At 41.4% G+C, this 15,660-nt stretch overlaps 1 protein-coding gene across 1 annotated transcript in view; it reads right to left on the bottom strand.

Annotated features, from left to right (window-relative positions):
• LOC142671116 (uncharacterized) overlaps positions 1-13,823 on the bottom strand; it is a 35,304-nt gene extending 21,481 nt beyond the window's left edge. The window contains 3 exon segments of the mRNA XM_075847138.1: positions 12,816-12,939; positions 13,024-13,197; positions 13,678-13,823. Of these exon segments, the coding sequence (XP_075703253.1) occupies positions 12,816-12,939; positions 13,024-13,197; positions 13,678-13,755 (376 nt within the window). The 5' untranslated portion in view covers positions 13,756-13,823.
• Positions 13,824-15,660: the final 1,837 nt, after the last annotated feature.

Genomic DNA, 15,660 nt, shown 5'->3' with positions numbered 1-15,660 from the left:
CTACATCGACTTACCTGCAAACGCTGATGCTGCTGCAGAATCAACTGTAGCCTCTGGTGCCGATGTGTCCTCGCTCGTCCGACACAATGCAGGACCTGTGAGTGACGTCACAGCGTGATCTCTCGAGAACACGCTGTGTCTGCACTGCCAGAAGCTGGGCGTTGTGAAGAGAAGTGGATGATACTTCTCATCAGAACGCCCAGCTAGTAAAAGTATTAAAAACGCCCCGATGTACGCACATAACACACGCCGACTTGGACTTTTACTTTTAAACACACCCACTTGGACTTTTGCAAGCCTCATTTGCATAACTACAAAAATGGTCATAACTTGGCCAAAAATGCTCGTTTTTAAAAAATGAAAACGTTACTGTAATCTACATTGCAGCGCCGATCTGCTGCAATAGCAGATAGGGGCTGCAAAATCTGGTGACAGAGCCTCTTTAATGACCAAGCTATTTTTTACGTTTTTCCATCGTCGCATTCCAAGAGCTATAACTTTTTTATTTTTGCGTCTACATAGCTGTATAAGGTCTTGTTTTTTGCGGGACAAGTTGTATTTTTTAATAGCACCATTTTGAGGTACATATTATTTATTGATTAACATTATTTAACTTTTTTTTGGGTGGGAATAGAAAAAAAAAAAAACGGAAATTTTGCCACTCTTTTTTGCGTCCTAAATCTACGCAGTTTACCGTAGATTTTGTATGTTTTACTACTTTTACACAGTAAAAACGCTTTTTTTTCAAAATTATTTGGTTTTGTGTCTCCATATTTGAAGAGCTGTAACGTTTTTATTTTTTCGCCGATGCAGTTGTATGAGGGCTTTTTTTGCGGGAAGACTTGTAGTTTTTATTGGTAACATTTTGGAGTAGATGCGACTTTTTGATCACTTTTTAATCTCATTTTTTTAAAGTCGGGATTCACAGAAAACAGCAATTTTTCCATCGTTTTTTATTACATTTTTTACGGCGTTCACCGTGCGGATTAAGTAATGTAATAGCTTTATAGTCGGGGTCGTTATGGACGCGGCGATACCAAATATGCGTAACTTTTTTACTTTATTTTGTTTTTTGTAAGAGGAAAAAGTGGGTTTTTCATTTTTTTTTTTTCAGTAACTTTATTAAACTTTTTTGAAACTTTTTTACTAGTCTCACTACGGGACTTTAATATGCGATCATCCGATCGCTATTATAATACACTGCAATACTTTTGTATTGCAGTGTATTACTGCCTGTCCGTTTAACACGGGCAGGCATCTGCTAGGTCATGCCTGCGGCATGATCTAGCAGGCATTCGCTACAGGCAGACCTGGGGGCCTTTATTAGGCCCCCGGCTGCCGTTGGAGACAGACACTCGGCGATCTTATCGCCGGGTGTCAGTGGGATGAGAGGGAGCTCCCTCCCTCTCTCCAAAAACCACTCAGATCCGGTGCACGCTATTGCGCACCGCTTCTGAAGGGTTAAACGGGTGAGATCGATACTAATATCGATCTCACCCAACAGAGCAGGGACGCCCCCAACCCTCAGCTGCCTCTGGCAGCTGAGAGCAGGGAGATTTGACAGCTCCCTGCTCTGTTTACTTTATTCTGATGCAGTGCCGTAAAAAGGAATATGCATCAGAATAAAGCCCGTTAGTGGCCGCCGTGAAAAGGCGTATTGGCGGTCACTAACGGGTTAAATGAAGACGATTCACACTGTTCTCCTCAATATATACAATAATCAGCCATAACATTAAAACCACTGACAGGTAAAGTGAAGCACATTGATGATCTTGTGACAATGGCGCCTGACAAGGGAGGAGATATTTGGAAGAAAATTAACAGTTTTAAAAGTTAATGTGTTGGAAACATGGGCAGGCAAAAGAATCTGGGCGACTTTGACAAGAGCCAAATTGTGATGGCTAGACGACTGGGTCAGAGCATCTCCAAAATGGAAGGTCTTGTGGGGTGTTCCTAGTATGCAGTGGTTAGTACCTATCAAAAATGGTCCAAGAAAGGACAACTGGTGACACGGTCATTGATCTGCGTGGGGAAGAAAGGCCAGCCCGGCTGGCCCGGTCCCACAGGAGAACTACTGCAGAATAAACTGTTCAAAAACATAATGCTGGCTATGATTGAAAGGTGTCGGAACACACAGAGCGCCTCTCATTGTGGCCAGCCGCGTCTACACAAGCACCATTTTGCAAAAGCGCCTCTCATTGCGTCCAGAGCATCTACACAAGCACCATTTCACAGGAACCAGCATACTACAGTGCCTGAGGAAGGTCAAGGATATGACCGAAACGCTACTGGCAAATAATAAATGTCCTTGAACCTTGAAAATTACTCCCGTTGGTGTGTATTGTACCTTCTTCATACCATACTGGGTTGGGCCCCTACGTATGCACCCACCTGAGGACCTGGTGCTATCTAGCCCTCGATAAACTGGAACACAAAGAGCATTTCAGCTCACTGTATTTAGGGCTGCATCACTGCGGACTAGTCCTAGTGCTGATACCTGTCCTCTGGCAAAAGCTTCTACAATTGGCATCAGAAATGGACCATAAAGCAATGGAAGAAAGTTGCATGATCTGATCACGTTAACTTTTACATCAAACAAATGGCCGGGTGCGTGTGCGTCGCTTCCTGGGGAAGAGATGGCACCAGGATGCATTATGGGAAGAACTACTATAGAACAAATTGCAGATTGGCTAGCGGCTGAGGAAGTGAGAAGCTTTGGGCAATGTTCTGCTGGTAAAGCTTCGATCCTGGCATTCATGTAGATGTTATTTTGAAACATACCACCTACCTAAACATGGTCATATATCAAGTAAACCCCTTCATGGCAGCAATATTGTCAAGTGGCAGGGACCTCTTTCAACAGGATAATGTGCCCTGCCACACCGCAAAGATTATTCAGGAACGGTTTGAAGAACATGACAAAGAGTTCACGAACTTCATAGTGTTCAGTGCTCAAGGTGTTGACAAATTCCCCAGATTTCAATCCGATCGATCCTCTGTAGGACGCGCTGGTAAAACAAGTCCAATCCTTGGAGGACTCACAATTTACAGGACTTAAAGGATCTGCTGCTAACGTCTTGGTGCCAGATACAACAGAAATCTTCAGAGGTCTTGTGGAGTTCTATGCCTCGATGAATCAGAGCTGTTTTGTTGGCACGAAGGGGAAATACACAATATTAGGAAGGTGGTTTTAATGTCATGGCTGATGGGTGTATATCTTAGGCTCTGTTCAAAACTAGTTTTGAGCCTTCTGTCAGAGTTACACGTCAGTAGGACTCCCAACATATACCTTCCACGGAAGGCTGCAACGTATCTCACTGTATAGACTTACAATGAGACACGTTGCCTATGCAGCCCCTTTCCCCCCGCAGGCAGCGCTTCACTGAACAATACACGGTATAGGGGAAAAAGGGTGATTTTTACTACTCCCATGCGGAAGATGCAGTCAGTGTAACAGAGGTAAACAGTGATCACCGCACCTCGCCTTCACCTCTTCCATACTCCTCCTTGTTCCCCATATACTATGTATAGTTCATAGAAACAATGCCTGTTATGCTGTATGTATTGTCGTTTGTTCCCCTCTTGCAGCCACCTCATTCGGGGAGTATGTATTGTGCCCAGCTATGAGGTACAGGCCGGAAGTGGGGAGTGTTCTTGTCTGCGGCACGAGCACACCTAGGTGGACATGACTAAGCATGAGTCGGGGGCACGATATATACTGCTGTGCTGGTGTGGCGAGGAGAAAGGGATCACATCCACCATGCACACTGCAGGCTCTATTGCCTCTGTTCTAGAGAAGGTTATTCAAGGAGCAAGCTCAGGTCAAGCCTATCCCTCTTCCGATCCTTGGAGGCAGAGATACACAGTATTGCAAGGATTGAGTTCTCCCAGGGAAGCTGCAGTGAGAACTGTTCAGTTAAATCACTGGATCTTCTCACCTTATCCGTTTAACAGAGTCCTGTGACGGATGGCATATAGTGCCATCTGCCAGCTATAGGCTCCCATTGCAAAAAAAGTATATGTTTAGGGTACATGTTTTTTACTGGACCCCGCTGGAAGGAATAGTGTAGTGTACTACGCTATTCTATACGAAGGATAAAAAGATGGTTCAGTGAGACTCCTCAGGTAATGGTTCACGGTTTGGCCATAAGATTTCTGATATACAAAAGTATTAAAATAATCCTATGGGCCAGTAAAAGATGTGTATCAACTATGAATAATACGGTGCCAATGTATATGGCAGATAATACAATAATGTTTATTTATCCAAATACACCCTCAAAGAGGAAGAGACAAACCTCTTTGCCAAAGGATTATCATTCTGCCCAACGCAACAAGCAGATGAATTCCAATTATTTTTAGACCTCAATAATTTTTATTAGAAAAGTCACATTACAACGTCATTTTGCCATCGAAGCTGGGAAGCCTAAACAGATGGAAAATAGAATCAATTCAGAAGATCCCTACACACACCACGCAGTAAAGGGCAAATCAAGTTTTTATCCATTACACCACAGAGGCAATTTCCTCGAAACATTCTATACATTAGTTTCAAATGATATGAAAAACATTAATAGGAAAATAGTACCCAGTCAAAGTAATCTCAACAAAGTGGAGGAAAAAAAAAATAAATCACTGAAAGATTTGCAAAACAACAAAAACATAGGAATAAAATCAGCAGATAAGGGAGGAGGAATTGTGATACAAGACCGAGAGGTTTATGTTCAAGAAGCAGATAGAATACTATCTGACACAAAATATTATGAGTCTGATCCTACAGATCGATACGAGAAGGAATTCCTAAATCTAATAAAAATACATTTCGAAGAAGGTATTATAAATAAAACAGAAAAATCATTTCTAACAACAACAAATCCGGAAATACTATTCTTCTATCACTTGCCCAAAATTATAATATCGGGCATAAATTCACTTACTAGCCAACTTTCACATTATATTGATTTACACCTGCAAAACCTTGTTATCAAATTACCATCCTATCTCAAAGACTCCACGAGTTTAATTAGAGATCTTCAAAAGTACAATTGAAAAGAAAACTACATCCTGATGACCCTAGACGTAACTTCTCTGTATTCCAATATAGATCATACCCTTGGAATAAAGGCGACTCAATTCTTTTTAGAAAATAACGGCATGCTACCAAAGAAACAAAATGCCTTTCTACTGAAAGGACTACATTTTATTCTCACCCACAATATCTTCAAACACAACTCAAAACTGTACAAGCATATAAGGGGCACGGCAATGGGGACACGAGTAGCCCCAAGCTACGCCAATTTGTTTATGCGGCATTTTGAATCCCAAAATATAGAGAACGAGCACTTGTATAGAAACAACATAGTCTACTATCGTAGATATATTGACGATCTCTTTTTTTATATGGTCTGGTACGCATGAAGAAGCCAACTGCTTTGTAAACACTTTAAATAACAACACATGGGGAATTCAATTCACCCCGAGCATATCTAAAGAAAATATTGTATTTTTAGATCTAGAAATCAGTCATTTTATTTACAAATTTACAACAAAAACACATTTCAAGGATGTATACAAAAACAGTTTCTTGAATTTCAAAAGTGCACACTATTTAAGATGGACAACAAACATTCCACATAGCCAGTACAGAAGGATAAGAAAGAATTGTTCATCGACAGAAGCATATAAATATCTATCAAAAATTCTCAAAGAAAGATTTGAAGAGAAAGGTTATCCTTCAAACCTCATCAAACACGCGTTTCAGAAAAATTTAGTTACCTCCCCTGAAACATGTCTCATAGAAAAAGATCATTTAATAACACAATAAAGGAGCCCCGATGAAGGACTATTCCAGCAATTTCATAACAATTTATAATTATGATCACAACATCATTCGAGGTTCTTTACAAAAACACTGGGGTATCCTCCAAAGTGACATAATTTTGAATAAGATCATTCCTTCAAATGCAGGCATAACATTTCGTCGAGGGAGAACGATCAAAAATATATTGGCACCGAGTAGATTGAGGACAAAAACCTCCAACTCCATCTCTAGCCATCTTCCGAAACCAACAGGTATTTTCAAATGTGGAAAAAGAAACGGCTTATGTTGTTTAAGTATAAATGCAGGAAAAAAGAAGTTATGTCTAATGTAACAAAAGAAACATTCCAAACAGATACTTTTATGAACTGTGAAACCGATCATGTAATATATATATATGATTGAATGTGAATGTGGACTACAATATATTGTCAGAACTAAACAGACACTGAGAAGTAGATTGAATGATCACCGTTTTAATACCAAAAACGGATTTCTGAAACACAGCCTATCGAGACATTTGCTACAAAACCATAAATCAAATTTCAATAACATAAAAATTTCTCCAGTCGAACAAATAAATTCAAAAATAAATAATAGAATTTCTACTTTGAACAAACGTGAATCCTTTTGGATCTTCAAATTTGAATCTCGGAGTCCAAATGGACTCAACGAGAAAATAGATTCAGTCTAAATTAATATAGTAAAATAAAGAAAATTAACTAAAAAATGGAAGATCTGAACAAAAACAATCTGAACCTACGAATTGTTCAAAATAAGGCAAAAGTCATAGACTGATACACAAATTACCAGTGACACAAGTACCGTCTCTTAAAGGCATTGTGTTGCCAGAAAAAAATGTTGTTTTTTTTTTAATTAAACATTTAGTGTGTGGGTGATTAAACATTGTTCAAATTTTTTTCACGAGTCAGGAAATATTATAAATTAATTCTAATTTATAATACTACCCATTTTTGGTCACTAGATGGAGCTATTCCCAAAATTGCAGCATTGCAACATTGGGTTAAAAGCCCTCGCTCTAGTGAGCTCTCAGCATCCCCCCCTCCTTTATCCTGGCTAGTGCCGGGATAAACGAGGGGTTTGAACGGTGTAACCTCCTACACTGTGTGTCGCCATTTTTGGAGCTAACACACAGTGTAGTAGGTTTAAAAACAGTAGTAAACACACACAAACACGAACATACATTGAAATCTCTTACCTGCTCCTGCCGCCGCGGCTCCCTCCGGCCCGTCCGCTCCGTTTGCTGCCGCTGGTCCAAGTGCACAAATCCGGAAGCCGCGACCGGAAGTAGTAATATTACTGTCCGGCCGCGACTTCCGGCCCACAGGAAAATGGCGCCGGACGGCGCCAATTTCGAATTGGACTGTGTGGGAGCGGCGCATGCGCAGTTCCCACACAGACGCCGTACACGGAAGTCAATGGGACGGGAGCCGTTCGCAGTCCCTATGGGACTGTGGCTGCCGTATTCCATGTCTGTATGTGTCGTTAATCGACACAGACAGAAATGGAACAAAAAATGGCAGCCCCCATAGGGAAGAAAAAGTGTAAAAATAAGAAAAAGTAAAACACAAACACACAAATGAATATAAACGTTTTTAATAAAGCACTAACATCTTTAACATATAAAAAAATAATTTGTGATGACACTGTTCCTTTAAAGAAAACAATGTAATAATATTCATCTAATATATCCCCAATGGAGGGTAAATCTAACTAAACGAATCAGTAGAGACAAATTATGAAACCAGATACAGAATCTCTAATCAAAAATACCTTTTCCGACGTGCAGTCAAATGCCGGAGCTATATTTCCGGCGATTTAAAACCTATGAAGGTGAACCAGCAAGATTAAATGACAGTTGCGATCCCAATAGCGACATAAAAATGTAATCTATCGCAACATAAAATACAGAGATTACACAATATAAAATCACATGATAGAAATGAGATACCAACGGAGAAGAAATACGTACATTTTTGCAGACATCTAGCCATTTCCGTATTTACATAAATTTTTATTTAAAAAAAAAATGCATTATTTATCTAAACAAATACTGCTAATTGAACACCATCATCGGCATCAGTACAGGTTTAAAACTAAACAAAATGAAATAAAATGAAGTATTAAACATAGAAACTTCATAATACAAAAAAGAAAAATAAACAATGCATACGTACCTGTAATGAAACTCCCACAACGAACTCTAAACTAAAAATAAGAAAGGGGGAGGGAGAGTGGTTGAGTCAGCCGCCAGCAGCAGAGTGAGGGATTTGAGTTAGAATTTGCAGGAGACCAGCTGTCCACAGGAGTTACACAGACTCTACAGCAGCCAAGTGGTAGGACCTTTTTAATGAAGACTATTTAGAAAGTTGCTTAATTTTACATTTGGGAACCAAATAAACAATAAAAATAATTAGGTTGAAAGGTGTACATAGCCTGTAAGTAGTACAACATTAAATGACACCCGCTCATGATTAATAGCCAGTAAATTATATGATCCTACATTACTTCTTTTTTATTTTCAATGTCTGAAACTAAAGATAACAAGAAGTTGTGGCCCCATATCCTCAGTGCATTAGATCCAAACACAGATAATATCCAACAAAAGCTCCACCCAAAATGAAATGTGTTGAGAAAGCAAAATATTCTAATCCAAAAATTCAATAATAATTCTGAAGATAATTTAATTATTCAAAATTCAGGCAAAATGGACCAAGTGGCCCTTCCATAGTGAAGTTCTCCTACATTTCCCTCCTCCCATGATTCTATCACTTCATAAAAAAAGGTTTAGTAAACAACAAAGAGAAATTCTTCTCTTCTACTAACATTATTGCTTGATAAACAAAAAAAAAGAAAAAAAAAAAAAAGGAGGAGGGAAATGTAGGAGAACTTCACTATGGAATAGCCACATAGCAGGTCAGAGTATAGAGAAAGCACCTTGATAGCCTGTGAGCTCTCCTCCTTATCTTCACTACGATACTAACAGCTTGTGGGATCACAACCCTCCGCTGCCATCTCTAACACTGAAAGAATGGAGGTGGAAGAGCACTTGAGTCAGCCACCAGGAGCAGTGCACTGACGGATTTAAGTTAGAATTTGCAGCAGATTAACTGTCTACAGGAGTTATACAAACACTACAGCAGCCAAATGGCAGGAAATTTTAAAAAGGACTATTTAGAAAGTTGCTTAATTTTGCATTGAGAAAGAAAATTAACAATAAAAAAAATAAAAAATTACTTAAAAAAGCTGTACATAGCATTTAAAAGGAACCGGTTAGTAGGTTTGAAGTTGCTAAAACACCAATATGCCATCATGAAGCTGGAGTTTAGCGCTCTAAACCTGCCTACCTAAAAAAAAAAAAGGACATTTAGGGAATGGTTAGTAAAGTAAATTACAACTTACCGGAAGAAGTCCAGCAGCATCGGGTGCATGCACATATGAAGCCGAGGAGACTACACCTCACTTTACTGTGCATGCGCAGTGAACAGTCCTCTGCTTCCTATGCGCCTGATGCCGCTCCCGAGCTCCTTTCGGTAAGTTGTAAATTACTTTACTAACTATTCCCCAACGTCTATTTATGAGGTAGGCAGGTATTGAACACTAGACCCGGTTGTATAACGGTATGCTGGTGGCTTAGTGGTTAAGTTCAAACTTACTGACAGGTTCCCTTAGTTATTATTTGTTGATCAAGGTTTCTTAGAAGGTGTGAACCTCTACTGTTTCGATATCAATGTATTTCTATGTTATTAATTATGGTATAAAATCAACTGTACGTCCCGAATATGTTATAGAATCACTGGTTGCACAATTCCAAAAAGTCTGCTGGAGACCGTCGGGAGTAAGCATGCAAATAAAACCGCAACCCCAAATCCGTCACAACACTGATCGACAGAATCTAAGGCTACTCTGAGGTATTCGGCAGAGCCCACCGCAAGGCTGAATGGTTTTTGATGTACAGAACCGAGGTTGTTCTAACAGAGTTCAGTGTTGGATAAGGAGTGCAATGCAGGCTACACCTGAGCAGGTAACCAGACAGCCAGAGGGTAAACAGCAAGTCCAAAACAGAGCTAGTGGAAATCAGGTACACCAGAGGTAAGAACCAGCCGGGAGCAGATAATCAAAACCGGTAAAACAAGGGGTTAACGAGAGACAAGCCGAGGTCAGTTTCCAAGAAGTCCAAAACTCTAGTGCCCAGGGTAAGTGAGAGCTTGATCACAACACCTAAGAAAGGAGAAAATTCACAAGCAAAGAAAGAGGGAGGAGGCCAGGTATAAATACCCCACCCTACACCTGACAGGAAGAAGACAGAGAAGTGGGATAGACTCCGGAAGTAAATAGAACCCCCCAGAAGCTACATCAGTAGTCATGGCAATCTTAAAGACACAGACACTTCCTAACAGAATACAGTTAAGTCAGAACAGAATCTTAAGGGCATCTGGTCTCCTTACACAAGGTTAGAAGCTCATACCGCAAATGACAGGGGGCCGATATTAACCCCTTCCAGTATCGCTCCTTACATGTTCAGCACAGACAGGAGGTAAAGTAAGGAACGTCTGTTTGAAGCTCAGGCATTAACCCCATCAGGAACGTCTGTCAAACTCTCAGATTTTATGAGCAGGATGACAAAGGAAAATCATTCTGTGTGGGCGGGGGAAGCAGGACTCACAGCTTTTCTCTAGAAGTCCTGGCAGCATTTATACCGTTCTTTAGATGAAAATACTGAATGATATCATTGAAAACATTATATCCCAGATCTCAGCGTCTACCCACCCGATCCTATGCTGCCCTCTGATAGGGGAACATAAGAGACCTGACACATCCACACTAAATGGATCCTTCTAACTGGACAAATCTTCTCAAAAAGGAGGCTGGTCCAGAGAGTAGCCGTACGCCATGGGTCCTGCTGCTGAAAGATCCAAGAATCAGCTCATATCACCGAACTGCGGGCGGTCACATAATTAATATGTAAAGGATCTGCCAGACACAGCTTCTGTGTCGACGCCCGTGGTTAATCAGTCTGCACCTGCTCCTAAGTCTGATAGAGTTACTCGATCATCTACCACTCGGGCTGGGAGGCTGAGAAGTGGGAGAGCCTATCACAGCCTGGCCAGACGGAGCTAGCTCCCGCCCTCTGTCTATTTATACCTTCATTTCCTGCTCCTCCTTTGCCTGTGATTCTGCCCGTTTCCTGGCTCTGCTGCTGCTTGTACTATTGACCTCTGCTTCATATTGACCCTGGCTTTACTGACTACTCTCCTGCTCTGCGTTGGTACCTCGTACACTCCTGGTTTGACTCGGCTTGTTCACCTCTCTTGTTGCTCACGGTGTTGCCGTGGGCAACTGCCCCATTTCCCTTAGCTTCTGTGTACCCTTGTCTGTTTGTCTGTCGTGCACATATTGAGCGTAGGGACCGTCACCCAGTTGTACGCCGTCGCCTAGGACGGGCCGTGCAAGTAGGCAGGGACTGAGTGGCGGGTAGATTACGGCTCACCTGTCTGTCTCCCTACCCCGTCATTACATAATATGTATGTAATATTACACAACTCCCAATCACATGAACCCCAACAATATAATACAAGGGAAGTCTCTCTTTAACCCTCTCACTGCTTGTCCGGATCTGTGTTCATGCAGGGGGAAAAGTACTGCGCACAGCTCGGACAGTAGTGTTACTGCACGGAGAATGGCTTGTAATGAGCGGCAGCTTCTCTCTGCACAGTAAGGCTGGGTTCACACACACTATATACGGACGTAATGCGGGCATTTTAGCCCCGAACTACGTCCGAAAATGCGGCTCAAATGCGTCGGCAAACATCTGACCATTCATTTGAATGGGTTTTATGATGTACTGTGCCGACGGTCATTTTTTTTACGCGACGCTGTCAAAAGGCGGCACGTAAAAAAAGACGCCCGCATCAAAGAAGTGTCTGTCACTTCTTCAGACGTAAATGGAGCCATTTTCCATGGACTCCATGGAAAAACAGCTCCAATTACGCCAGTAATGGACGCAGCGAAAGACTCCTGCACATGCCATTACGGCTGAAATTACGGTGCTGTTTTCTCCTGAAAACAGCACCGTTATTTCAGCCGTAACGGATGCTGCCGTGTGAACATACCCTAACAGTAAAGTTTGACGGTCCATGACCACCCTGACCAGGTCTTCTACATTTCTAGCGTCCTGCTGCTGGATTCCTCTTGTTCTTGAGTTCGATTCCCCTGAAACTCTATTCCAATAAAATGTTTCAAATAAAATGTAACGGAGTGTAAAATAAATAAAGAAATATATCTCCACACACACATTGTTCAACCTGTTTTACTTACAATCGGACAGATCCCTGGATCCACATTCCTCATTACTACCAGTAACCCTGTGTATTGTGTCTTACAAGGAAGATCTTTAACCCTTTCTTATATCTCTCTGCACTGTACCATTACCAAATACTGTGGGAGCAGGTTCCATGACTTTACGGTTCGGACAGTGATGTGCGGCTTTAGGACTTTGTGATGAAATTGCACTTCCTTTATTTGTAAGCAGTGACCCCGTGTTCTCTGCGGGCCCATGAAAATAATAATTTATTACATTGTTTTACAGGGACGTTTCCACATTTATATAAAGATATCCCCTCCCCCTGAGCCTTCTCTTCTCTACAGGAAATACATTTAGTTTTGATGGTCTTTCTTCATAACCGAGATCTTCCATACCTTGTATTATCCCCAAATGGAGAAATGGTGGCAGAAATTTCTGTGATTGTCCAACTTATCTGAACGTGGTTACTAAAAATTCATGTACCAACTGCAGAAAGAACCACATTCAGATATATGGAAACTTCTGCGTGTGAACATAACCTAGTGCAGCACTGCAGCAAAGCGAGGAATGTATGATCAGAGATCAGGAATCACATGTCTGTATATACTGCACATTACGAAATTAACACTTCAAAAAATAAACAAACAAAATATAATATCTATATCTTCTTACCTTGTGATGTGCGCGGCCGGTAGTTCTCCATCATGACCTCCTCGTACAGATCCTTGTTTCCTTCTAGATACTCCCACTCCTCCATGGAGAAATAGACCGCGACATCCTGACACCTTATAGGAACCTGACACACACAATGATACAGTCATCACCCAGACACCTCCAGTGCTGTTACTGTAGAATTTCCCAGCATTCCCAGCAGTGTCACCTCTCCAGTCAGCAGCTCAGTCATCTTGTAGATCAGTTCTAAGATCTTCTTCTCATGTATCCAGGAGTGAGGGGGAGGCTCTGTGATGGGGCTCTGACTACTGCTCCATCCTCCTGACTCATGGATGATGGGAGTCGTACAGTCACCCGATGTCTTCTTCACTATTGTGTACTCCTGTGTATGGAGAGAGACACTTAGAGAACTGAACACAGTATTCCCCCCTCAGTAGAGAGGGAGATTGTGACCCCGCTGTATAGAGCTCTAGTGACCCCCCCATCTGTAATACTGGAGACCTCACCTACAAAAAGACAATGAGAATATAGAACAAGGCCAAAACTAAAAAGTAAATAATATTGGGGGGACTAGATGGACCATGTGCTCTCCTCCTGCCGTCATCTTCTATGTTTCTATATAGATGTAGTCCTGATCCTCCTGGTTCCTTGTCATTCTCATTGCTCTACAACATTACTATTGCTGCATTGGTGACATGACACATAACTGACCATATTGGTGGCTGATCTTCAGCTTTTCTGCTGGTGGCTTCTTGATGTCACTTGGAAGGTCTGGACGCTGTTATACAGGACACCGGATTCTTCCTATTATGTATTGTCCCTTCCCTATGTGTGACTTGTTCTATAATGTAGAAAAGTTTACCTCTCCGCTCAACAGGTAGATGATCTCCAAGGTGAAGTCTAATATTCTTCTGCTCATCTCATTCCTGTCCTTGTCCATCCTTGGTGGGTCATTCAGGAGAAGGAACGTTATGGGGGAGAAGATGAGAAAACTGGAGGATCTAGTACTGCAGACGTCTTTATGAAGAAAGGAGAAGATGGAGATCATACAGTGGACAACATCATGTGTGACATACAGAACCTCACTTATTGATCATTGAGGGAAACATCTTCTCAGAGCCGTCACCACATGGAATAAAGGGGTATTCCCAACACGGACATTTCTCCCCAGGATATGCCAGAAACGTCTGATAGATGCGGCTCCACCTCTGGCCGTGCTCGGCTGTTTCTGGAACTCCTATACAAGTGAATGGAGAGAGTCGTGCACATGTGTGGTCACCTCTCCATTCATTCTCCACCTGGATGTAGTCATCACCTCACCAGGCGGGCTGGGGGACCCCCGTTCTCCACATAGAGGTGGGACCCCCATATATCAGACATTTATGGCAAATCTCTCAGGTGAGAAGAGTAAAATGAAGAAATTCCCCCCCAGACAATGAAGACCTGACTCCGGACAACCTGACACATGGCGGATACTGCGGAGACATTGCTGACATCTCACAAGACGTGGTGCACACTATGCAGTCAGTGTTTGATATGAGGTGTGAGGTTCTGCAGCAACTGAGGTGACATTATATATAGGGAACATGCAGTGTGATCTCTTTTCATCATATTACAGCGCAGGTGGAGCGGAGCAGAGTAATACATTGTTTTGTGGAATAAGATTCAGTATAAACTTGTATTTTACTCATTTAACCCTTTCCTGCACAGGACATTTACCGCTCAGGACTTGTTCACATGACATAGGGAAGACCTGACACCTGCTGCAAAGGCCGGAGACCTGAGGGAACGCCGACCCCGGGCATTTAACTACTTAGATGCCGTGGTCAATATCGACTGCAGAATCTAAGCTGTAAGAAAGAAAGAGGGGGGGGGGGGTCCTCTCTGACAGATCATCAGCCCCTCGCGACACGATCACGGGGTATGGATGGTTGTCATCGCAGCCTGGGGGGTAATGAAGTTCTGCCATATTTCTGCTCCTATTAACCCCTTCATCTTAATCACGATATACTGCGATACATTAGTGTTACAGTGTATTGTACCAGCGATCTAATCATCACTAGTTCACGTCCCCCAGGGGAGTAATACAATTTGCTAAAAATATTCAAATAAAGCGTTTAGTTCTCTACAAAATATTAAATATAAAATAAAACCTTTTCCCAATTTGTCTTTAACCCCTTCAGGACCATTTTTTAAAATCTGACATATTTCACTTTATGTGGTAATAACTCCGGAATGCTTTTACCTATCAAAGCGATTCTGAAATTGTTTTCTCGTGAGACATTGGACTTTATGATAGTGGAAAAATTTGGTCGCTAAATTCAATTTTTATCAGTGAAAAACTCCAAAATTTGGTGAAAAATTGCAAACATTAGCATTTTTCTAAATGTAAATGTATCTGCTTGTAAGACAGATAGTGATACCACACAAAATTGTTGCTAATTAACATCACCCATATGTCTACTTTAGATTGCCATAGTTTTTTGAACGTCCTTTTATTTTTCTATGACGTCACAAGGTTTAGAACTTTAGCAGCAATTTCTCACATTTCCAAGAAAATTTCAAAAGGCTATTTTTACAGGGGCCAGTTCAGTTGTGAAGCGGCTTTTAGGGCCTTATATATTAGAAACGGCCAAAAAGTCACCCCATTTTAAAATCTTCACCCCTCAAAGTATTCAAAACAGCATTTAGAAAGTTTCTTAACCCTTTAAACGTTTCACAGGAATTAAATCAACGTAGAGGTGAAATTTTCAAATTTCATTTTATTTTTGCAGAAATTCATTTTTAATCTTTTTTTTCCTGTAACACAGAAGTTTTTACCAGAGAAATGCAACTCAATATTTAT

This window comes from Rhinoderma darwinii, assembly GCF_050947455.1.
Source record: "Rhinoderma darwinii isolate aRhiDar2 chromosome 1 unlocalized genomic scaffold, aRhiDar2.hap1 SUPER_1_unloc_23, whole genome shotgun sequence".
Lineage (NCBI taxonomy): Eukaryota > Metazoa > Chordata > Amphibia > Anura > Rhinodermatidae > Rhinoderma > Rhinoderma darwinii.
This window is presented reverse-complemented; position numbering and strand designations above follow the sequence as displayed.